The following is a 23916-nucleotide window of genomic DNA, read 5'->3' as shown; positions in this document are numbered from 1 at the left end:
CATCCTCCCTGGCTTGCTCATCTGCTCATGGAAAGGACACAAATGTTCCTTGGGAGCAAACAGTGAGTAGTTCCCAAGGGGGGCAGGAGAAGGGCAGGTTTGGGGTGCTGCTGAACAAGCAGTTTGGAGAGTGAGGAGAAAGTGGCTCTTGGAGTGTTTCAGTGTCACCTGACGCCTCTTGAGTCAGGAGTGCCTACAGGAGGCTTGAAGTGATTTCCAAATGAGCGCTGCTGTTGTCATATTCCCACTTTCCTGGGCATTTTAACAACCCTTGCCTGATGTGTTTGTGCACACTGCAGAAGGGACTTAGGCTGGGTGTGTTGCTTGTTTAAGTTTTTTTTTTTCTAAAGCTACTCCTGGCAGTATTTTCCTACATTAGAATTGAACAGAGCATTAAAATTGGTGTACCTTTCCCTCTTTTTCCCTTCTGCATTTCCATGCAGATACTTAAAGGGATATCTAAGCCCATAAGAAGAAAATGCATTGTCATAGCACTAAAGCAATGTGATTATTTTAATATAAAACATAATGTGAGAATATGTGAGATAATTCATGACATGAAGCTGAGAATCAACAGAGCTGCTCAGACAAATTCCAGTTCTAACTGATTGTGGTGTTGCTTTTGTGTGTGGAAGTAGAGAGTGGATTGAAAAAAAGTATAAACTATTGATATGTGTAGTCTTACTCCTTAAGGGATAATTTTTAATGGAAGGTTAAAGGCAGGAAAAATTTTTGGGGTTATCTTGGTCTCTTGGAAGGCTGTAAAGCCTGACCTGCCAGTCTGGGTACTGTCCAAAGCATTCAGGGGCTGCTTTAGCAGGACAAGACTCAGCTGAATGTCAAACCTGTGTGTGTGACAGGAGGATCCAAGGTTTATGTGCCTAAGATGGGGAGGAGATTCAACGAGCTAAACTAAGATTTGCATTAAATCTTGTTCATAATGAGCATTGTGCCTTCCCACATCTTGTGGGTGTGATACTTGTGGGGAAAACCAGTGAGAAAGGTAGTGAGAAGAAAGAGTTCTGGGTTCTCACCAAAGTTTTCCACCCTGATAAGGGTGGTGGATGGGGTTTAGGTTTCCTGCAGAGCTCTGAGGGATCTGTTCTTTAACATCCCTGAACTCCAGCTGAACTCACTTGCAGGTGGGTGGGAGGCAGTGAAGTTGCTCTAGAACACGTGAAGGAGCTTTGATTATGCAGCCACTCAAGTTGCTTCTTATAATAAAGTGTGTTTTCTCTTCTGGTCCAGTTAGCCAGGCCTGCATGGGTGACCTGTTTTGAGCTCCCAGTGAAGGGCATCCCAAGGAAATATTTCTAACAAGAATTAAATGTACAGCCACAAACTCGCAATAACCCCATTGTGCATCCTCCTTCAAGTCCCCTTATCCAGGTCACACCTGTCCCATGGGCAAGGGGAAATCAGGCAGCACTTTAAAAGCCCTTCCCTCTGTATCCTGCTGGCACTCCAGTGCTGCTGCCATGCTGTAAGACCTTGAAGTGAGGGTTTGGAAGAGGAGCCGGGGAAAAGGACTGGCCATAAATCATGCTTGGAGCTCACTGATGTTAAAGGCACAGCAGTAATGCATCCAGTCCTGTTCTGAATAGTTGTTTCATGTTTTATTCATTTTTTTTTTCACTTTGGAGAATTCCCTACAGAGTTGTTTTACAGTGAGTTGTTGGCTGCTTGGGTCCATTAGCAATATTAAAATCCCACAGCTTGAGCCTGTGTGCTTCCTCCATGTGGGACTTCACAGTTGAAGCCTGCAGGACTTTGGGGAGGTTTATCTTGTTTGCTGTTACCAAGATAACTTTACAAGTTGTAACTATTTAACTCATAGTTTCTTCTCCTCAAAAGATAAATGGAATTATTTTTTTTTTCTCTTTACAGGCTGTTACCCAACTAGAGCTTTTTGGGGACATGTCCACTCCTCCTGATGTAACCTCTCCCCCAGTGAGTACTCAGGGAAACTGCACTGTGTTTTCCCTGCATGCCATTTTGAGCACATTTATTGAGCACATTTACAATTTGTGTCCTCAGCCATTCCAGTGGGAAGGATTTCAAAGTAGCTTTTAGGTCTCAGGAAAATGAAAGTGAAGTGAATTGAACGTGCAGTCCTTGCTTCACAATGATGTGTAAAAATACCTTTGATTTTTATTTTTCTGCTCTGGTGTTAAGTGTCACACAGGGTGCAACCTGAGCTGCAGATCTGCTTCCCTGTGTTTGTCAGAGGGAAATGCTGCACTGCCCTCCCACTGCTCTGCAGAAGATCCAGTTACAGCCTCATATTTCATGTCTCTGGATCCACCAAGCACAGATCCCAGAGCTGCTGTTAAAGGAGGGAAGGAAAGACATAGAGAAAGAGCTGGATGTCTTTTAAGGGCAAAAAATAATGTCTCAACGTGTTTTTCAGCATTATAAGATAACAAAAAAAAATTCATATGAAGCTTTAGAGCCTTGCATTAAGCTGTAGGGAAGTGTGAATATACTGAGAAAATCCAGGTGCTGTGAGGTCAGGAGCCTCAGATCTCCAGTATGTTCTGGATCTTGTCTGGGACTAGATGTTCAAAGCCCTTTCTGCTCATCCTCAGTTTACTCAATTGGATTTGGCTTCTCCTTTAATGTAGACCTATGATTCTGGTCTTGTTGGTTAATTAGAATAAATATTTATTCAGTTTTCCCTAAATCCTGTAGATATTTCATTTACCTTAATTGCTAATAATAACTTAAAAGTTAATGCTTTGATTACTTTCCCTTTTGTCACCTAACATCTAAAATCACAAGTCTGTATATTCTGGAGAAAGAAATTATGTCAATATTTTGGTTGTGATGTATTCCAGGCAAATTTCACCTTAATTTTTTTTCCTCTGATAGAAAGTTCCTCTATTTCTTTCTTTTTCTCCCATCCCCAGCAAATTCCAATACTTCTATTTCTATTGCTTCTTCCCTTCTACATCTTCCCATTTTTTCTTCTTTCTCATTCTTCACTCCAAACCTGGATTTGTAGAGCTCCAGGTGATGTGACAGCAGAAGCTGGAGCTGATTCCTCACCCCTGTGTTTTCTGCCTGTCTCCCTGCAGACTCCTGCTACTCCAGGTGATGCCTTTATCCCATCTTCATCCCAGTCACTCCCTGCCAGTACAGACATGTTTGGTTCTGTACCTTTCAGCACTGCTGCCGTACCCTCAGGTAAGGAATGCACTGGAATTAAAGCCTGGAATCAGATTTGGGGATCAGTGCCCAGCTCTGGTTTGCATTTCAGTACTTGGGGCATTGATTTTAGCAGGGTGGAAGTGGGGAAGACTTTTGAGGGGTGGTTTCAGGGCAAGGCAAAGCAGGGAGTACATTAGTTTGAATTTGCCTACATGTTTTAAAGCAGAAGCCAAAAAAGTCACTGGGAGTTGAAGCATTGTTCAGCCTCTGGATAACAGAACTTCTAGGTACAGGACAAAGAGAGGAAACAGTTTTTAGTTTAAATTTTGGGGGTTCTGTGGCAGCAGTGAATATCTTCTGTTCTCTCCAGTGAAGAGAGGCTGAGAATTTGATTGCACTTCAAGGTATTCCACTTTGTCAAATCCTGGAATGTCCTCGGGACATCTGTTGGAACAGAAATGTATCTGAGCTACTTCTCCTTCCACCCAGGACCTAGGTCTCTCAAAATTCACTTCCTTATTTTTGCATTTTATTGAGTTTTGGGCTTTTCCCTATACAGTATAGCAGCCACGCTTATGTTTGTGATTACAGAACTGTCACAGACATCTTTTATGAAAAATCTTTTCTTTAGGATTTTTCCTCTTGAGAAGCTGAAGGCCTCAAAAACAAAATGCAAACAATGATTATCTGCTGCTGTGGAATGCAACAAGTAGATCTTTGATTTGCCCATGTTGGTTGTTTCTGTTTAATGGCCAATCACAGTCAGCTGGCTCGGACAGAGAGTCTGAGCCACAAGCCTTTGTTATCATTCTTTCTTATTCTGTTCTTAGCTAACTTTCTGATGAAGTCCTTTCTTCTATTATTTTAGTATAGTTTTAATATAATATATATCATAAAATAATAAATCAGCCTTCTGAAACATGGAGTCAGATCCTCATCTTTTCCCTCATCCTAAGATCCCTGTGAACACTGTCACACAAAACAGCCTGGAAATAAAGCAAGGAGGAGAAGGTACAGGAGGACTGGGGAAACACTCGGGTTAGAAACAAGAGTTTTAAAGCTATAGCAGTATTAAAATTGAGAGAGAGGTTACATTATGCAAAGTATTAGTGGTAAGTATTGAATTTAAATGTGAAACAGCATATCTGTAAAGCACAGTACTTGTATCAGTGGAACATAATTATGTTAGGTAGTTTAATTTGTAAAATGTTTTACAGGAGTTTTAGTTTCAAAGCACTTTGTTGTTGTTGTAAATACAAAAGGACCAGATCCTGTAATTCCTACACAGTCAAACTCTTGGTAGCTTTAAAGGAGGCTTCAGGTCTGACAGGAAGCAATTATAATTTTGATTTTAATCATTAATTTCCTCCTCAGCTGGAGGGGGTTATGTTAGCCTAATACCTGAAGCAGTTTGTTGTTAATAGGTATTTAGTGCAGCAGAAGCTCAAGATCTTTTTGATGTTCTCAAGTAATTGGGTAATAACCAAGTGTGAGGGTTTTAATCTGGAATCATCTGGGTTGGATTTTTTTATTAGTAGTAGTAGCAGCAGCAGCATTATGATGCAATTTGAGATGATTGCATTGCAGAGTCCACCAGCCTGTGGTTCTGAGTGTGAGTACTTGTGCAGTGCTGTGAATTCAGTGTTCTCAGTTTTCTCTCTGAGCGTGCTGCAGCTCTGCACGTTTCTGATTTATCGCGTCACCTTTCCCGCGTGCTCGCCACGCCACCATTATAACCTTCCATCCCATTTGTTTCCCCCCCTCCTGCTCTCTTTATTCCCCAAAGGTTATGTTGCCATGGGAGCTGTCCTGCCCTCCTTCTGGGGACAGCAACCCCTCGTTCAGCAGCAGCTGGCCATGGGTGCCCAGCCTCCAGTCGCTCAGGTGATGCAGGGAGGACAGCCCATCGCGTGGGGCCAGCCCGGCATCTTCCCTCCCGCCCAGCAGCCGTGGCCGTCCGTGGCTGGCCAGTTCCAGCCCACTGCCTTCATGCCCACACAAACTGTTTTGCCTTTACAAGCAGCCATGTTTCAAGGTACCATTGCTCCCATAGCCACCGTCCCGCCCACGAGCGATTCCAACAGATCGAGTCCGCAGACAGACAGGCCCAGGCAGAAAATGGGAAAAGAAATGTTTAAAGATTTCCAGATGGCTCAGCCTCCACCAGTGCCATCAAGAAAACCGGATCAGCCTTCCCTCAGTTGTACCTCAGAGGCCTTCTCAAGTTACTTTAACAAAGTTGGGATGGCACAGGAAGCAGATGATTGTGATGACTTTGACATCTCTCAGTTAAATTTGACTCCTGTGACTTCCACGACCCCATCTACAAATTCACGTGAGTATTTATGGGCCTTCAGCCATCCCTTTCCTCAGACATGACTGCTCTTTAAAGCACTTCTGTCTCTTTTTAAATTCCAGCCCAGATACTGAGAACCTTCATGCATGCTCTGGTTTAAGAGGTCATAGAAATGAACAGCACAGACAGCTACAGTCTGAAATTTAATTTCTAAAATTAAATGGTTTAATATTTGTTTTGTGATGGGAACATGCAGGCTGGTTGGCAGGAGCCCATGGCATTCAATCTTAAAACTGGTTTCACTTATGTCCCATCCATACTTCTCAGAAATTAGGGGATGGGTATTTATTTTAGTAGCTTGACATGTTGGACACATGGGGAAATTAATTGGAGAGGTGTAAAATAAGCTTATGGTGCTCATAGCATGGCAATGGGGATTTCCTCTTTTCAGCAGATTGCTGAAAATAGGAATTCATGACATTCACCAGGGGTCAGTCAGAGACCTGTTTCACTTACCTGCCACAGGACAGGTGACTCACACTTTCCTAAGGCAATGTAGTGGTGCCTCCCAGGTTCATAAACACATAGGCCAGATGCAGCCAAACTTAATCTGGAAGTCGCCAAATGAAATCAAACACATGGGATTGATAATGACAACCGTGCCCAAATTTACCTCCCGCAGCTTCTTGTTAGAGAATGATTCTCAGGATGGTGAAAAGTTGAGGGATGTAAAAGTGTGAGCAAATTTTGTGCTGAAGTGTCTTTTTGAAGAAATCAGAATAATTGTTGCTGTTGCCTTAATCCTTGTTTAGCTCCCACCCCTGCACCCAGACAGAGCTCTCCATCCAAATCATCAGCATCTCATACGAGTGACCCTGCTGCAGACGACCTCTTTGAAGAGGGGTTTGAAAGCCCAAGCAAAAGTGAGGAGCCAGAGGCTGTGAGTAGCAAGAAGGTTTCTATATCTTCATTGTCTCCTTTTTAACTAGAAAAGATAAAAGCTGATTAAATGTTGTTCTGTAGTGTCAGAAACAACTTTTCCAGTAGGCCTGGGTGGTGCTTGTGGGGGAGCAGCAGCCAGAATTGCCGTCCTGCTTTGGGTTTGACAGCTGATAGCACAGCATTTCTGCTGATGTGCACTAACCCTGCATACAAGGAACCAAACTCAGAGCTCACCTGTAGGACTGTACATGTTAGATGTATCCAATCTGCTCTTTAGCACACCAGCAGTCACTTCACTCATGGTAAGAAAGTTTGGGGTAAAACAACAAACATGCTGAGGCTGCAGAGAAAGATGTGAGAGTTTGTGTGTTAAAAGATGATGATTGGTGTTGTCTTGCACATTCTTGCATCCCAGTTGCTTGCCTAGCTACGTTCCTCAGTGTTCTGGCCCTCGGTATGTGATTTCTTTGCCTTTATGGACCAAAGCAAGAAATGTTATCCAAGCAATGACTGTCAATCAACAGGTGTCAGGGAGGGAGGAGCCCGAGTGAGCCAAAGACAAGAGGGGATCGATACAACAAAAAGTGCAAAATAACCCAAGCTTGGACTCTTTCTGTTTCACATGGCTTTCAGGGACTTTTGCAGTTCTGGTTGGCCTGATCCAGTGCCTTCTGAAGCCTGTGGCAGCTCCTGCCTGGGCTCCAGCAGGAACTGGTGAGGCCCTTTGGTGCCTGCAGCAGCTGTAGGAAACGCTACGGCTTTGGAGAGCGGCGAGGCCTCACTCCCTGGCTTTCATGAGATAGGATGTACTTGTTATGCCCACAGCATGAAAATAACCTCCTGTTGACTTTTCACTTGCTATTGTTGAGAAAAAAAGGTGTTATGTTCTTGTATTCTAGCCTGATGGGTCTCAGGCCTCCTCCAACAGTGATCCCTTTGGTGAGCCAGCTGGTGATACTATAAGTCCACAGGTCGGTAGCTAGATAGCACAGGTTGGGGTAGGTATCTGTCCTTTTTTTCTCTACACCTTGAGGTGTTCACTTACTCTTCCACCAGTGCCTGCCATTGCTTTCATGGATGCATGGTTTTCTTTTTTTTTTCCTTTTCATCTCTTGCGTTCTGCCTCTCCATCCTCCGCAGTGTATTCCTCGTGCTTGGTGGTTTGCATGGCTTTTGCCATTCACTGAGTGTTGCAGCTTATGCAAATATGTGTGTTCCAGCTGCCTGCATGCTTGAAAGAAATGTAGACTTATTTTACTTTGTGTTCAAATTCTGAGGGCAAATAGGGAAACTGAGCCATTATTAACAACATATTAGGCGGAGCATTTTTTTTATCAAAGCCACCCTTGCCTTCAGTCAGATGTAACCTATTAAATGGAATAAGACATCTTACCCATAGACATAACAATCATTAAATAAAATTATGTAATGATACATGAATGTCTCTACCCTAAATCAATGGGATAATCAGTAGAAGAAGCACGTTTATTATCTGCATGTAAAAAATATTGAAATGGGTTTGTGTATTTTTATCTCTAACTGCAAATTAAAAACATCTGAAAATTATCATCATTCATATTACCATTGGCATACTGATGTTTTAAAAATTATTCATCAATGTAAGTCATTTAAACCCAGACAGACGGAAAAGAAGATCTGTTCATCCTTTGTGTTACAGAACACGTAGAAAATGTGGCTGCCTGTAAATGCTCTGTGATTTGTTTCAATACAGTAAATATATTTTGCCAAAAAAACAGTGAAGCTACAAAGTTTTATGAGCGCTGAGCGTTGTTATTCCATCCAAATACTCTCTAGTGTTGCTGTTTGAAGGATATGTTTCACTATCTTCTCCCCGTCTGCCACTCCTGCTTGGTATTGCCCAAATACATGATCTGATAGGGCTTCTGTGCTCCAGCACAGAGCTCCTGGAGCAAATCCAGAGCAGTGGGAGAACCCTTCCCATTTTTGTACAGGAATTCCACTGGGTTTGCCAGTGACTTACCCATCCTCAGTTTAGTTTCATCTCCGAATTAATAGTTTCATTAGGAGTCAGTTTACTTTGTGCATTAAATATGATTTTAAAAAACCTTACGGTAACTTAGCTTTGATACGCTTGGGAATAATGGGGTTCTCTCTTAACAACATGTGGTGCTGTGAGAGGGCATCTCCCCCTTCTGTGGCTTCACCCCTGCCCAGCTCCTGGGGCTGCAGCAAAAGCAGCATTAGGCTTTGTGTCTCCTTGAGTCCAGGAGTGACAGTGTGAGGAGAAAGGCAAGCTGGGGTGAGCTGCTCCAGCAAGAACATTCATTATTTACTCCAGTGAGAGCTGCTGCTGCAGATGGATGGTGCCACTTGATAATTTGGCTGTGCCTTTGCCTGCCCTTGGCCAGCACTGACATCCCCAGCTATCCCAGCTTCAGGCCACTCCAAGAGTTCTTTGCTACATCATGAAAGAGGATTTGCCCTTTATCTGAGTCCCACACTCTGGAAACCCACATACATCTGTTTATTATGGTTTATCACAGGGTGGTTCTGCAATTCAGAGCTACCAGGACAGTGTATTAGCAGTGGTTGCATATGGTTTTGCTGCATTTTTAGTTAATCCCTGTAGAGTCTCACATTAAATATGTATAATTCCCTGAAATATATGCTGGGAAACGTTAACTAATGTTCCTGATTATTGTATTACATTAATTCCTGAGAGCTGTAGGCAGGGAGAGGAAGCTGAACAAAACAGAAAGCCTTTCTCCAGTGAGGTTCCACTAATATCATTGTGCCTGTGTGCAGAGGCATTCAGCAGCAGCCTGTAGGAAATCCTCTTCCCAAGGCCAGCCCAGCTAATTCTGAAGCCTGGTGTCGTCAGAGCAACGGGAAGTTTAATCCCCATGGAAAATTATCAATTCAGGACTTACTGGGGAGTTGTGTATTGAGCTCTGCATTTGGAGGGAAACTTAATGGGGAGAAACATGTCATGCAGAAGAATCACAGTCTGCATAAAAGCCACTTTTGTGGCTTAGATGGGAGATTACTTTGCTCTTTAGAACATGGTTCTTACCCAAGAACTGCACTGTAACAACTCAGCTGAATGGACCTCTCAGGAGGGCATTGTGTGCAGAAATGTCAAATCTGTCTGCTCCCAGATCTCTGAAACCAGCTCTGCCCATACCATGTCTTTATTTATCTTGATGTATTCAGAATATCCACCTGCCTGGCTTTTTGTACCCTGATCTTTCAAGGTACCACAGCAATTTGGTTTTTTGGTTCCTTCTGATACTCTAAATTATCATCTGGTTACTGTCTTCTTTTCTCCTATTTTTCCTCTCTTCCTTTTGCGATCTTCCACCTCAGCTCTCAAAATCTTCATCCTTCCAGAAGCAGCTGTTTCTAGAAGTCACTCTTCCAGAAACAGCTATGAGCTCTTAGTAGGTAAATGTGGCGTTTTATGGATATATTACATTTTTGTCCCTTTATGGTTAAAGATAAGAAGCAGAAAGGCTCAACTTCCACAGGTGAAATGAGATTAACTCTTTGCAGAGCTGTTTATTGTATTTGGTTGTTTCCCCTTTGTTCATGCATGCTGTTGAGGACAGATAGTGATTTTGCAGAAGAGGTGAAGGGAATACAGAATGACTGCCACCTTCAGATTATTTATGTTTAATCCCCACTGCTGTCTTTAGATTATGTGGGGAGTATTTGAGGTGAAAGGAGAGAGAGGGAAAGAACTGTTTCTCAGCTGTGATCCTAACCAAATGTCTTAAACATTTCTTTTTGTTGACATTTTGCATTAAAGCAGGGAGTTTGAACAGAGGAACAAACGCAGCTCTATTGAGCTGCTGCCCAGCTCAAAACTTGCACTGGCAATCATTCATGAGAGATTCTCGAGAAACCTTCAAAACATTTGTGGCTAGAGCATATCTCCCTGAAAAAAAAATCCTTCAGTTGTTCTGAGAAATGTGTGCAGACAATTAGGAGCCCTCAAAACGTGTCACACCCTTCACAATGCCATCAGCACTGTCAGGAGAGCAACAGTTCATTAGAATATTTGTCTGTCAGCTTTTGGTGGTGCTTTGGTGGCCCACTGCCATCATCCATCTTGGAGCAAGTGCTGTGCTCAGTGAGAAGTGTTCCTAAAAATCTTACTCAGCTCCAGGATGGGCTGCTGTAACTTTTATTTGGGCTGGGTTTAGGAAGTGGACAGAAAAAGCAATTTATGGACAAACTTTAGGTTACCTGGGAGCTTAGTGAGCCTCAGGAGGGAATATCAAGCTGATTCTGCATCCTCCTCTTGCTTCTGCCCCTTTTCTGTTGCACCAGGATTCCAAATAGGCTCAGAATACTAAAGGCTGTATTTGCATGACCTGTTCCAGTCTTTCACTTGGCTCAATCAGAAATGGATAAAGTCCAAAGAGAAATTCCTAATTGCAGGTGACCTTTTCTTGCTGTAGGCTCTAAAGCTGTCATTCTCTAGCTAAAGACACAGGGCTGAGAAGGACTGGGAACCTGAGAGAAGTAGTGTTGGAAGGGTATCACAGGTTGGGAAGTCCTGCTTCACTCCAGAGAAATCCTAAAATTAACATTTCAGGTCTCCTGCTCAGTTGGTTGTTCATATTTCCCAGAAATATGGAGAGGCATGAGCAGAGAAATCCAGGCTGTTCTGTGAACAGGGGCATCCTGCAGGTTTGCCCTCATCTCCTTCAGGCTGCCCATTTCCATGTGCCAGCTCTTACAAGGGCTTCTCACCTCTTCAGTGCCACCAGCCCACCTGAGGTCACCTTCTACCCTTTTACTTCTGCAACTTCTTCCTTTAAACAAGAGACAGCATTCTTTGTAGCTGTGTTCTTCCTGATTTGCAACCCAAGAATTCAATTTAGCGACAAGCTTTCTTCGTTTCCTCCATGATGAGGTCATTTAAAAGTTCCTTGTCTTCTGCATGACAACCGATTTTCAAAATTTACTTGTGAAAATTTAGCATCTTTGAGACTTCTGAACAATTTGCTTCCAATTGGCCATTAGGTTCGATTGTTATGAAGGAGAATTGACAGATAAGTAGATGGAAGGGTATGTGGATGACAGATCTGTAGATGGAAATAATTGTGTGGCTACTGTTTTGGGAGAGGGGCCCAGAAATAATCAGTGTTTCTTGGCTGCAGTTCCTTTTTACATCAGGACTAAGATATGGAGCAGGTTCATCTTTTTGAGTAGTTGTCACTGCATTTTCGTTTCATGGATGTACAGCATCCATCTTGCTACTAAAATGACAGAGATTTTTAGAATGCTAATAATTAAACTGGGTATTTGAAAGTAGGAGATATTCCTAGGTAGGTTTATGTTAAGAACAGAGGCACTCTCCAGGCATAATCCTGAAGTAGAAGCCTGCTGTATTTATGCTGCTAATGGAGGATGTAAGAAAAATAACCAAATATTAATAAGTAATAATAAGCAATAAATAAAAACAGGTTGCTAATGGGGCATTAGGAATGACCTGTCTTATCACCAAAGATATTTAATTTCAACCCCGCTTGCCAACTTTACTCTGTCCTATTTTGCCTACGGGTCAGCATGCAACAAACCAGAGAAGATGCTTCACATTCCCACCCCCTTCACTTGCAACCCCAGCACAAGATGCTCATTCTGTGTGGCTCTCCAGCACACTTATTTCATGAAACTCTCTATCATTTGAGCCTGCCCTTTCTGATCAGTCAGCCAGGACTGAAAGTGGCTGCAAAGGGCATGGAAATGTGTTCAGGCCTCACCTCCTCAGCTGAGAACATCTTGCCTGCAGCTCTGCACAGAGCAGGTGCCTCGCAGCGATCAAAGGACTGCCAGGGTACAAACAGTTTATTCCTAACCCAGAGTTATGTTTTGTGAGTGAGTTCACCCCTGCAAGCCCGAGTGGGTGCTGAGTCTCTCAGGAGATGCTCTCCAGTGATTAGTTCTGCTGGGGAGCAGGTGTTAATATCTTCAAATGGGATGCAAATTTACTTACAGCATTTGCATGATGCTATTCTGAAGCATTAGTACACTTGTTGCCTCACACAGTAGTGGACTGCATCAGAAATGGTGTTTGCTGCTGTCTTGTCCCCCTTAAAATTGGAAAGAATAAAGTGATTTGCAGCATGAAGTATTTCTGGAATACAGCAGCAAAAAAAGAAAAAGTGCTTCCAGTTCTTCTCTTGGTTTCTCCCTGTGGGTTGATGAAAGCACATCAGAAATTTTTCTGGGCCAGTTCAGCAAGGAGAGCTCTGTAAAATTCGAGGGGGTTATGTGAATTAGAAGCTTTGTCTGCTATTTTATTTGTTCCTCTCTTTTTGTTCTGACAAGGACCAATCCTTTCCTTCCCTCTGCATCTGTTCCTAATGCCGTGGTAGAAGGCAGAAAATGCTGGTGAGATGCTGTGAGAAGAGTTAATGCTCACCTGCCTTTTCATAACATGCCCTGGGACTTTTGTGTGGATTATGTAAAAAAAAGGGAGGGTTATTTCTGCGTTCAAGACCCTCTAAAATAGTGCCTGTCACTGTGAGAGGAGCTGTCCATGAGGCCAACAGCACTCAACTCTCCTTTTGCCTTTTTCCTGTCCCTTTCTGCTCTCTTTTGCCCTCTTGAGTATCAATATTTTACGGACACCCTTTGCATTGTTGGGCTAAAAGCATGCTTGAATTGGCTTAAAATAATACTAGAAAACAAATCTCAGGCATTGACCAAAACCCTTTGACTGGGAAGACTGCACACAATTACTGCAATTAATTTCTCATTTAGGCATCTGAAGGGAGAAATCAACTGAAAGGAAGAAGCAAGAGCACACTTATCATGCAAAATGCTCTGGTCTGCTTGAAGAGAAATTATTCAAGTCAGTGAGAAATGCAGGCCTTTGCCACATCAGGTGTTTGCACAGATAAATGTTGGGTACGAATCAAAGAAGTTTCTCACTGTGAAGGCTGTCTCAGGCTTGTTGGAAGTGCTGCTGATGATGAGGAGCTCCTCCTCCTCCTCTTCCAAGGGTATGGAGTTCAGTGGCACCTTAGGACACCTGTTACTTCAGCACTTCTGCATATCTGAAGGATATTTGAGGACAGCTCTAACAAGCAGACTTGACATTTTGAAAAGCTCTTTTTTTCCCTGAAGGCATTTGAAAAACTGACGTCTTTTGTTCCAAAGGGATGTTCTCCCTCCCTCTCCTTTTCTTCTCCTCCTTCCTTTTTTCACTTCCCTTTGCAATGACCTTAGGTTCAGCAACTGCCTGAAGAATGGCCTGGTGTGTGTCAGGTTCACACATTAATTAGTACAGATTTTCTCTGAACTAGCTGTGATAGATCATTCTGCCAGCTCCAAGCCTGCACGTGAAAATTGGCATAGGTAGATTTAACTCACAGTGTGTGAAAAGCAGTTATTTACTCTCACTCATCTCCTTTGATTACCTTCAGTTTTTCAAGGTCACAAAATGTATTTGCTTCTTGCTGGGGATAATTTCAGCAGCATTTATTTAATCATTCCAGAGGGTTTCTCTCACTCACAGTGCTGGGAGCATACTCAGAGCTCCACGTGGGCACGGGGTGGGGAACAGAGTCTGCAAGCTCCAGAAATGGAACAGTTTTGGGGAATAAAAGACAGATTTCCTTGGCATGGAGGAAACAGGTTGTATTTTGGATTTGTTGTGTGTTCCTGCTCTCTAAGGCAGGACAGGGCACTGGGATGGGCAGAGCCTGGAGCACTGGCCAGGCACCCAGAGCACCTATGGATCCACCTTGGGGCTGTCCTCCTCATCCCAGCATCACTTTGACAAACAGTGATTAAAATCCTGTGCCATGCCCTGGCAGGCCTGTCTGTGCTGCTCAGTGCCCCATGATTTGCCAGCCTTCTGGGGGTTTTTTTGCTCAAAAGTCAGCTCCTGCCAATGGTGCTGTAACACAAGTTGATTCTACCTTGGTTAAATCCAACATTGTGGCGTGGTATTTGAATATTTATCAAGCTGGGGAGAGTTAATGCAGTGTGGCGTTAATTAGCCTTTCTGCCTGTCTTGTTCCTTTTTTAGATGTCATTCTTAGTTTAATAAATTAGTTTCTGGAAATGAAGTAGAGTGGATTGCAGGGTCCGTGGATGGTTTGCTGCCCACCTTGGCCAAGATGAACACAGTGTTAAGAAAGCTCAGGGTGTGTCATCTATGGAGCAACAGCTGAAGAACATGGCAGCTTTTCCCCCCTCCCACATCCAGGAAATTCCCAAGAAAGTGTTTGTTAACGAGTTTACATGCTTTCCTCCCAGCTTTAACAATTGTACTAATGGTTCCACAGACTCCTAATCAAACTGCACAGGGCTCCTCGTACTTCATGGGCCACTCATGTTGTTGTTTTAAATCCCATCACAGCTTCATTAGCTCAGCTTTCCGTGGCAGTTTCTGTTTGCAAGTGGTTTTCTCCTGAGTTGTGCAAAACCCACAGTTATGTTCTGCTGTTGTGCTGCCGGGGGGAAACTCAGCCTTGTACATGGGCTGCAATTCCAGGCTCTGTACTTCCAAACATCCAGCCCTATAAATTATCATTTAATTCCCTCATATGTCCATGCCCAGCAGTGAGGGTCAGTGCATGGCCAATGCTGGAGGAGGAAATGGATAGAAAACTCTCATTTTCTGATATAATTCCCATTTTTTCCACTACTTATCCAGGGTGCCACGATCGCTCAAGGCAGCACAGAAAGCAAACACTTCCTGTGGGTTTTGCCTCACGGGGTATCGCTGCTCTCAAGCAGATGTTGTAAAAATGTTCTGAAAATGCTGTCTGGAGACATCTCTGCTCATTTTATTTTTGTTATCCCCAGGAAGCAGAACCTCTCTACGCGCAGATTAACAGACCTAAGAAATAGCATTGTTACAGGCTTGTGGTGCTCCAAGACTCAAACGAAACCCAACAACCTGGCGGGCCTTTGGCTTTCATGCTTTTTTCCGATTGATTTTGTCTGACAAAGGAGAGAGTTTGCCCTCCTGGACTGGCTCTACGAGTGTTCCTGATGTGTGTTTTTGGCAACCTATGGCAGCACAAAACAAAAACTCTCCCTGCTTCTCATGCCACGAGTGCAGCCCCATCCCCACAAGTGGTGGGTATCCAGACTAGGAAATCCTACTCCTCGGTCTTCTTTTAAACATTTGTCACCTTCTGTCTGCCACCTATAAATAATGAGCATCTGAAATTTAATGGGTGTTAGACATTCCTTTTCTTTTTCTTTCCAGCCAAAAGCAGAGTCTGTATGTAGCAGTGACATTATCATTCAACAGCCTTTGGGGCACGAGTCGGCACTTTTTATGTCACGGTGACATGTTTTTCATCTTCATTTACATCAGGCTGATCCTGACCATTTTTTTTCCCTATGTAGACATATTTAAACAACAACAACAAAATACTGGTGGTGTCATTTTTTTTTCTTTATTTTTTCCTTTTTTTTTTTTAATGTATTTCTTACTCTGTAGTTTTGTATGAGTGACAGATCTAACAGTGAAACACCTCCTGCAGAAATGGTTCCCAACTTGAAACCACAGGACAGAACTCGGTTGTTTATCCATCCTTGACTGAAAATGTTGCCAAATGGACCTTTAAGTTCTAGCACATCATGAGGAAGAAATGCTGCTTTCTGTTGGAATACTCATGTTGTGGGTAGAGAAAGGACATGGAGTCCCACTGAGGAGAGACAAAAGAGTCAGTATTTCCTAGGAAACTCTAAACAAAGTGCAGAAAAGGAATATTTTTATTTCTTCAATATCTTGCTGCTGTAATGCTATGCAGACAAGTGTTTTCTTCTCTGTGTGCCATTTTTGATGAAAAAAAAATCATTTGCCAAATAATACTGGTATGCTTCTGGTTTAGGAGTTTGGATGAAGCGGACTTGACAAATGGGACAAGGACGGCATGGATTTTGGAATAACAAACTGACTCTGTGATCAAAATTGTTCATCTTTATCACTTTTTGTACATCAGAAAAAAAAATCAAATGGGATTTTTATTTTATAACTTGAAAAAAAAAATCTTACTGTTAAACTCTTTAAATGTTTAAGGGGAAATGGCTTTAAGGAGTTCGAATGAAAATTGCCATTTTTTTTTGTAAATATAAATGTTATGAAAATTCTTTTACTAATGCCATTACACAGTAGAGAAGGTAGCAAGTTGCAGTGCTTGGGAGGTGTGGCAAACCCAGTTTGTGGTTCTCACATCACATATGTTTTTTCACATGCTTAACAATAATGGGCTGAAGCTCAAGTGCATTTGCCAAAAGCAGTCAGCTTGTCAGCAACTAGTGAAATTAATGGGAACACATGATTTTATGGTCTAGCATTATCACATGGACATAATTCCACTTACAAGAGATCACTTTCCATTGACATTCCTTTGAGCCTCTGCATAAAAGTCATCCAAGTGTTTACACGCAGAACAAAAAGAATTTAAAACTTCCTTTTTTTACATTTATGAAGCAAAAAGTGCAGTGTTTGGGTTCATACGTTTAGCACATGATTTTCATAAAGAATCTATATATTTTTTGCCCTACAGAGAATTGTTATACAGGTCAAATGTGTTTTCCTGATGTTCCTATGCAGTTACAGTATATTGAATTTAGTGGTTTAACACTAAAAAGAAAAATAAAAAGAAGAAAAAAAAAGGAAAAAGGTTAAAGAAATCAAAGGATTAATCAGTTTTTAGGGTTATTGTGGAGATTTTGTTTTTAAATTGACACATTAGGATTTACATTTTTGTCATGATTAAAATAGGCCTGGAGTTATCAATGTTTTACTTTCTTTCATCTCTATTATAAGCTAAAAATGGTTTAGAAGGCAGAATAACTGGGGTGATGATTGTTGGTGTGTGCAACCAAATCTCACAACACAATCCCATTCTTTTATTTTGAATTAGAGAAATTAGAGAAATGTGCATTGCAGAATGTATGTGAGTGAGAAATTAGCTGTGAATAGACCTAGTGAACCTGCAGAGCGGAGAATTTTATCCCCATCCACGGTCATTTGATGCTTGTTCCTTAGTCATGTGCAAACAGCTCCGTAGCAAATCTTGTTTTCCCATTGGAAGGTAAAGTTTTCTAACTGGAGGAGATAATTTAAAACTTGGTGGATTGAGTGTTTCAGGATTAAAAGCAGAGGTAAAAGCGTTTCTGGAGGACCCTTCTGTCAGAATATTTTCCTGATTTGCACAGTGGTGCTACTTTCTTCCTCAGCAGCTTTTTGGGTTTTTTTGGGTTTTGTCCTGCGCATGGAACCACAAACCCAGTTTTGGTTCATCACAGCCATTGGAGGTTTAGTGTCATCAGTGCATTTCCAGTTGTGGGGTGAAACACAGAGGAAAGAAGAGCTTGCTGTCTCAGAGGATCGCATTTTTGTAGGAAGCAGATCCCTCATGGATAGGTGCCAAGGGAATGAGGCTGGAATTCTGGTGTCTCTGGGCCGTCACCACGGACCTTTGTCTTACTTTTGCTCATGAATAAAAACAGATTCTGGATTGTCTCGTCCTGTGATCGTCCTTGTCGTGGCTGGGATGCTGAGCTGAGAGGGCTGCACTGTACCAGTATTGTAGATAACTCCAATATCCAGCTTGTGCAATTGTTTAACCCCTCATCCTTCACTAGCACTAAATTCGTCACTTTAAATTTACAAACCAGGGAACCCCACCAGCCATCCTGTTACCATCCCCCCCGTAGCTTCTTGATCTTTACCTGTCATGAAAAGATATTTTGATAGATCGTAGTCATCCGAGTGTCTGATGGAACCTTTCATCTCAATAACGTACTGGGCACCTTCTTTGCAAAAATGTTTACTCCGTGGTTTTCATTCCGTTTTATTTCTGCATTCTGACACTTATTTTTTTAATAAAGATGAGAAAGATAAAATGACTGTTGCAGTACATTTCTAAACCTACTTTAACTTTACCTCAGATAACGACCATTTGTTAACATCTACGGGCACATTATTTTTAACTTTCTGTGTAATGCATTCAGCAACAACAACAGAAACCAACAAATTTTTAGAGATTTTCCATTAATTTCTGTAACACACCATGTAATACTGTTATGAATAAAACCATTAAAAAAAGGTGTCATTTCAGTAAGTTTGTTTCATAGCTTGTGCTCCTCTGGGATAATTCTGCCAGACTTAAAATGCAGTGTTTGTGTCTGGTGTGGCCTTTATTTTTAACAGTGGAAATACCTGGGAAAGGAGAAAATCCTCAATTTGGGGAATAACCAATCTTTAACACCAAGTGTTGCTTATTTTGCAAATGTGTAACTTGCTGATTTTAATTGCTGCCTCCACTTTTTTGCCTCTTTTGGGGTGTTTTAGGATGAGCATCCCAAAGCAGCAGGTATTTGTATCACCTCCTGTAAAATGCCACATTCCTGGGACAGCCAATGCTGTGTCATGCTCCCAAAGCTGGTTTGTCTTTGTGGCATGAAAAGCTGAAATTAATTTTGCTCTCTTTTTTCATTCGAGTGGGATTTGAAATTAAAGATGTGCATTTAAACATGACAGTTTTGAAAACAGAACCCCCCCCCAAAATTTCCAGTAACGTGCACAAAACTGATAACAAAGCTCAGCTGAGAAGGGATTTTGTCATTCTCTGCCAAGAGAGTAATGCAGTAAAATTTAAGAGTAAGAAAAATATGTTTTATGTACAGGAAAAGAGAGAGGTGTGGATGTGTGCACATATATTTTATTGTATTTCTACTTTTTGATGTCTCATGCCCTCCTTGAAATGCCCAGTAGGTCATGGTGAAGCATTCCTTGCCTTTGTCAGTGAACATTGTTGAAATGCTTGGATCCCACCTGAGAATAAAGGTTATTCTGCTGTGGTGAAAGCACCCCAGTGTTAATGGCATTTTGATTTGTGTGTAGGTAACGGGACCCAGGTGTCCTTGGAAGGAAGAATGCAATCTCTGGTTTTCAACCAACTGCAAAACATCAACTTTAATGAGCCACAGCTAAGAGTGGGTTTAAATTAAAATACATTTTTACAATGAAGGCTAAATCTGGTCTTGTTGATCTTCTTCTGGTACCCTCACGGTGAGGTTGGTTGAAAAATCAGAAAAATTGGCTCGTGTTGTGCAGCTGTTGTGGAAACTCACGTTAAAAATTCAGAATGAGCAGGTTTGAGGTGTAACCTGGCAATGGTGAGGAAGAGGAATCCAAGGAGGGAGGGAAGGACCTGTTCTGTGTGCTCAGAAGGGGTAAAAATGTATTCTTTTTGTGCTGTAAATCATATTAATAGTGCTGTAACTCAGAGTCTCTGTGTTTTATATGAGAGTGCCCAGCTCAGATGTGCCCACTTCAAGAAATGGTCCCAATTTAACCAGTGCTAATTAAGGCCATGATCTCCTGCAGTAATGAGAATTTCATTAGTAAACAGTTTGCAGAATCAGCCTGTGGTTTTCCAGCAGTGAGAACGTTGTCAGATCTCTCCTTTCCATGTCAGTGGCTTTGGGAAGGCAGCTGCTTGCACAGACTGGGAATATGCAATTTTCACTCCCTCACGCTGGATTAAAGGCTGTGTTTTCTGTGCTTTAATCTCTGCTCACTGACAGTTGCTGCAACAGAGAAGGTAACCTCTTCCTGGCTGTTCTTTAGGTTGTGAAATATATTTTCATGCACTGTTTCCTTTTTTCTTTCTCTGCTTCCTGAAGAACTCCTTGTCCTGTCAGGTTCATATTTGTTGCTTTCCTGGCTAATGCTGTTCTCAGTCAGAAGAATGCCATGCCAAAGAAACGAAAGGGGATATCTGTTGGCAGTTTTGCACAGGGGTTTGAATCTGTTCTCCACAATCCCCTCCCTGAGCCATCGTGGGATGCTCACAGAGCTGGAGGAACACAGTGGAAGTGCAGGAGCAGCTCCTGGCTTCTCCCTCTGCTCCTCTCTGTGCCATCCTGCGACTCAGCCTCCTGCTCCTGGCTCTGGGCTGGCGCTACTGCTGCAAAAACCATGATTTGTAAGAGTATTTCTCTCTTGTGCTGAGGTCTTCCATGAATTCTTCTCACACCAGTTTGCTTTTTGGGATCAGCCCCATTAAAAACCTTTATTATGTTGTTTTTAAATACCCCAGGTAAGATTGGCATGGGGAGGAATAAAGAGATGGATTTGGTGGGGGTTTTTTTCTGCTTTTACTTGCTGTCTGAAACTGAATTACACATTTCAGCTGATGACAGTGAGGAATATGGGGAGATATCCTGATAGGATTTCCTGAGGAGCTGTAACATGGCCTGTCTCTGTCTGAAATTATCCTACTGCAGGCAGGAAATATCAGGTCTATTAGTGAAACAGCTCTCCAGCTATTAGTTTTTACAGCTTTAAATAGTCTTATCTCAGTGGATGTGTTTGCCCTGTGGCTCATCTATCACCCTAAAATGTTTTATCAGCACCTGAAAAAATCTCAATGAGAAGAATAGCCTCAGATGTTGCCCATTCAAGGGGCTTTTAGATACAGAATTATTTTTTAAAAGGGTCTTTTTAAAATCTGATATTATTTGCTGGCTTTTCAACCCTGTTTCATAGCTCCTATAGCACCACTTCTATAAATACTCCTCACCAACAAAGAAAGGAAATCACAATAGATTAAAGGAAAATCAGGTTAACAGGCAGCAATCTCTGCCCATTCAGCCTCAGACATTTGTGAAAATAAAGAATTAGGAAGAATTACTGCCAGGTACTAGCTGAAAAAAAAACCAACAAAAAAAAAACCCCTTTTATGTCATCTTTGTCTTCTCTAACAGTTATTAGAGGTGTAAGAACAGTGTCAGAAGTGATCTGTATTTGAAACGAGCAGAAGTCACAATGATGTGAGATGTTGCATTTTTTGTAAATTTTGTACTGTTTATTTGACAAACAAATCATGAGAACCTTTTTTTTTTTTTCTTTAAAAAATGCTGTTTCTGGTTTGAAAACAAGTTTGTGTGTGTTTTTTCTTGAGGTCTGATGGAGAGGAGATGGAGACATGGAGGGGTTTTCTTTGTCTTACCCTCTTACATCACTTTGGAGCTTTCAGAGTAGGTGAACCTGGGCCAGATTTGCCTCAGTCATAATGAGACATTATTTTTATTGTAACAAAAGCCAGAGGAGGAGAATTAAGTTCAGCAAGGTGAGTTTTTTATGTCCAGGGCCTTCCAGAGACCAGCCTCACACCAGAAAATAACAGTTTTGGTAAAAAAAATGGTGATGCAGTGGGTTTGTTGTAAAAATGTGGAAGTATTCTTTGCTTGTAAATTCTACCATAATTTGCCACCTTATTTTCTTCACAATTAAAATTGGTGGGAAGCTTCTTTTTACCTTATTTGAATGAGTTTTTCCACAGAAGGAAACACGTTCTGAGTTCTGAAGCAGGGAATAAAACAGTTTTCTCAGGGGAGAAAAAGCAACTTTTTGAAAAGTGCACAGATAATTCTGTAAACAGCTCCTTGCTGGCTCCAGCCTGATCTTCCTTTCAGCTCTGATGTGTTTCAGTTTTTTCTTTTAACAGGAAACTGCCATTTAAAGAGCCATCATGTTTGGTGAAACTGTAGAGGAATTATTTAGAGGGAGCAAAGGCTCCCAAGCTCGGGATGTGAACTCTGCAATGGATGTGTTGCACTTGCAGGCTCCATTTTCATGGTGGGAATTTGATTTCCAAGTGTGATAAATCCTAATTCAGCCAATTAGAGAGATGGTTTGGCACTTCAGCTCACCAGAAAGCCACAGTCAGCAGTGGAGAAGGAGCAGCAATGGAGAAGAGGACAGCAATGGAAAATAGACAACATTCCCCCTGATCCACGGACCCAAGGAAGCAGAAAGTGAACTGTGCTTGCTGTCATAAATTTCATGTGGTTAGACCCACCTCTAATTAAATCAGGTTGTAAATTATGTGTAAATCCTGATGGTGCTTTTTAGTTCTCTCTGAAAAATGTGTTGAGCTGTAGGAAATTCTGTCTCTTGGGTCCCTGCTCCTGTTTCAGCCTCACTTCTGGCAATTCACCATTCCTTCTGTGTGTTCATTCACCTCTGAGATGAAACAAAGAAAACTCCACATGCTGGGATCACTGTCATGGTTAGAAGTTCTATCTAGAGGGTGCTCTGTGTTTGTAATCTTGGTTTATCTTTTACTGCTGTTGAAATATTCGATGTGTGCTGTATTTCCCAGCCAGCAAAGGTCTTGTGGTTGGAGAGGTCTTTCTGTAAGTGGGGTTTTTTTTGGTTCTGTTTTCTTTTTTGTCATGGACAAATGATTAACAACTGAATCAATTGTGCCAGAGGTTGAGCAAGCTGTATCACACAGGCACATCTTGGGTTCAGGCTGGGGCAAAGTCATTTGGAAGAAAAAAAAAATCAGGCACAAAAGGCAAACAGAAAGCTTTGCACAGCCCGAATCGTCTCCCCCAACAATTTGTCCTCAATGTCCAGAGGGCATTTTATCACTGTGCTCAGTAACTCTGGGTTAAAAAAGGGCTGCCTGAAATACAATTTTTTATTTGGAGCAGATTCCCACAAGGATTCAGTTAATGCGCCTCTCTGTGTTAAATGTTATCATCAGGCTGCCAAGCCAGAAAGATGTCCCAGCCTGTTGCTGATGTTGCAGAGATGTGGCTCCACAGGCAGAATAATGTCATATGTGAGGTAACTGTGACACATTAAGGTGTAGCACTCATCCAGGTAATGGCACTGAGCTTGTTGGGTTTGTGTGTTATTACTGAACATGAATCATTATATGTATAGCACCCATCATTGCCATGCTGAGCAAATTAAAATGTATTTACTCTTTGTATCACCATAGCACTCAGAGATGTGTCCCAGGGTGAGAGATTGTGCTGCTAAAAGCCAGAGTTGCACAGAGTCAGGCTCTTGTCCAGCTAGAGGAAGGCTGGGAAAACACAATGATCATCCTGATTTTGTGCAGGGAAACACAGATTCAGAGAATTTTGCTCTCTCTAAGATGCTTGCTGTAGGCTAAGACTAATAGGAGAATGACAGGAAAGACTCTCATGTGTCAGGAATCAAAAGCTGTGCCTGGAGGGAGAAGCAGCAGGAGGTGAAGGCTCAACAGGAACCAAAGGAAAACTTGCAGGTTCTGTCTGATCTGCCTTTGCACGCCCAGCTGAGCTGACTGATGGCCACCAGCCCATGGTAAGTTCTCAGCCCAGTCAGGACCATTTAAGAGAAAGAATGACTCTGTGTAGCAGCAAGAAAACACCGAGACATTACATTGGATACCCTGGCAGGTCCTGCTTTCCTGGGCTCAGGACTTTGGGGATGTGGAGCAGGGAATCTCTGTGGTGTGGCCCAGCCAGGGCTGGGGCTCTTGTTCCCCCCAGCAGCAGGAGAGACAGGGAAGGGCACTCTGAGGAAAAAGGCTTTCCCTGAGACATGAGAATAAATGCTTATGCCTTGTGTCTGACCTTGCTCTGGAAGACAGACATGAAAAGCAGCCATAAATAAATGATTCTGCACTCTCTTCCTAGAAAGCCGACTTGAGTTTACTTATCACTTCCCTCTTGCCAAGACTCAAACATGTTTCGTTTGTTGAAATATT

The 23916-nt window shown here is 42.2% G+C and overlaps 1 protein-coding gene across 12 annotated transcripts in view; it reads left to right on the top strand.

Annotated features, from left to right (window-relative positions):
• Nucleotides 1-18262, top strand: part of DAB1 (DAB adaptor protein 1) — a 413827-nt gene extending 395565 nt beyond the window's left edge. For 10 of the 12 annotated variants that reach the window (XM_058030141.1, XM_058030142.1, XM_058030139.1 and 7 more), the window contains 6 exons: nucleotides 1888-1950; nucleotides 3078-3186; nucleotides 4937-5485; nucleotides 6259-6401; nucleotides 7288-7386; nucleotides 15200-18262. In XM_058030141.1, the coding sequence (XP_057886124.1) occupies nucleotides 1888-1950; nucleotides 3078-3186; nucleotides 4937-5485; nucleotides 6259-6401; nucleotides 7288-7371 (948 nt within the window). In that variant the 3' untranslated portion in view covers nucleotides 7372-7386; nucleotides 15200-18262. The remainder of the gene's footprint in view (nucleotides 1-1887; nucleotides 1951-3077; nucleotides 3187-4936; nucleotides 5486-6258; nucleotides 6402-7287; nucleotides 7387-15199) is intronic. The other 2 variants (XM_058030150.1, XM_058030151.1) reach the window with 1 other exon arrangement.
• The last annotated feature ends 5654 nt before the right edge of the window (nucleotides 18263-23916 follow it).

The sequence above is a fragment of the Melospiza georgiana genome, chromosome 9 (genome assembly GCF_028018845.1).
Source record: "Melospiza georgiana isolate bMelGeo1 chromosome 9, bMelGeo1.pri, whole genome shotgun sequence".
NCBI classification, from domain to species: Eukaryota; Metazoa; Chordata; class Aves; order Passeriformes; family Passerellidae; genus Melospiza; species Melospiza georgiana.
This window is presented reverse-complemented; position numbering and strand designations above follow the sequence as displayed.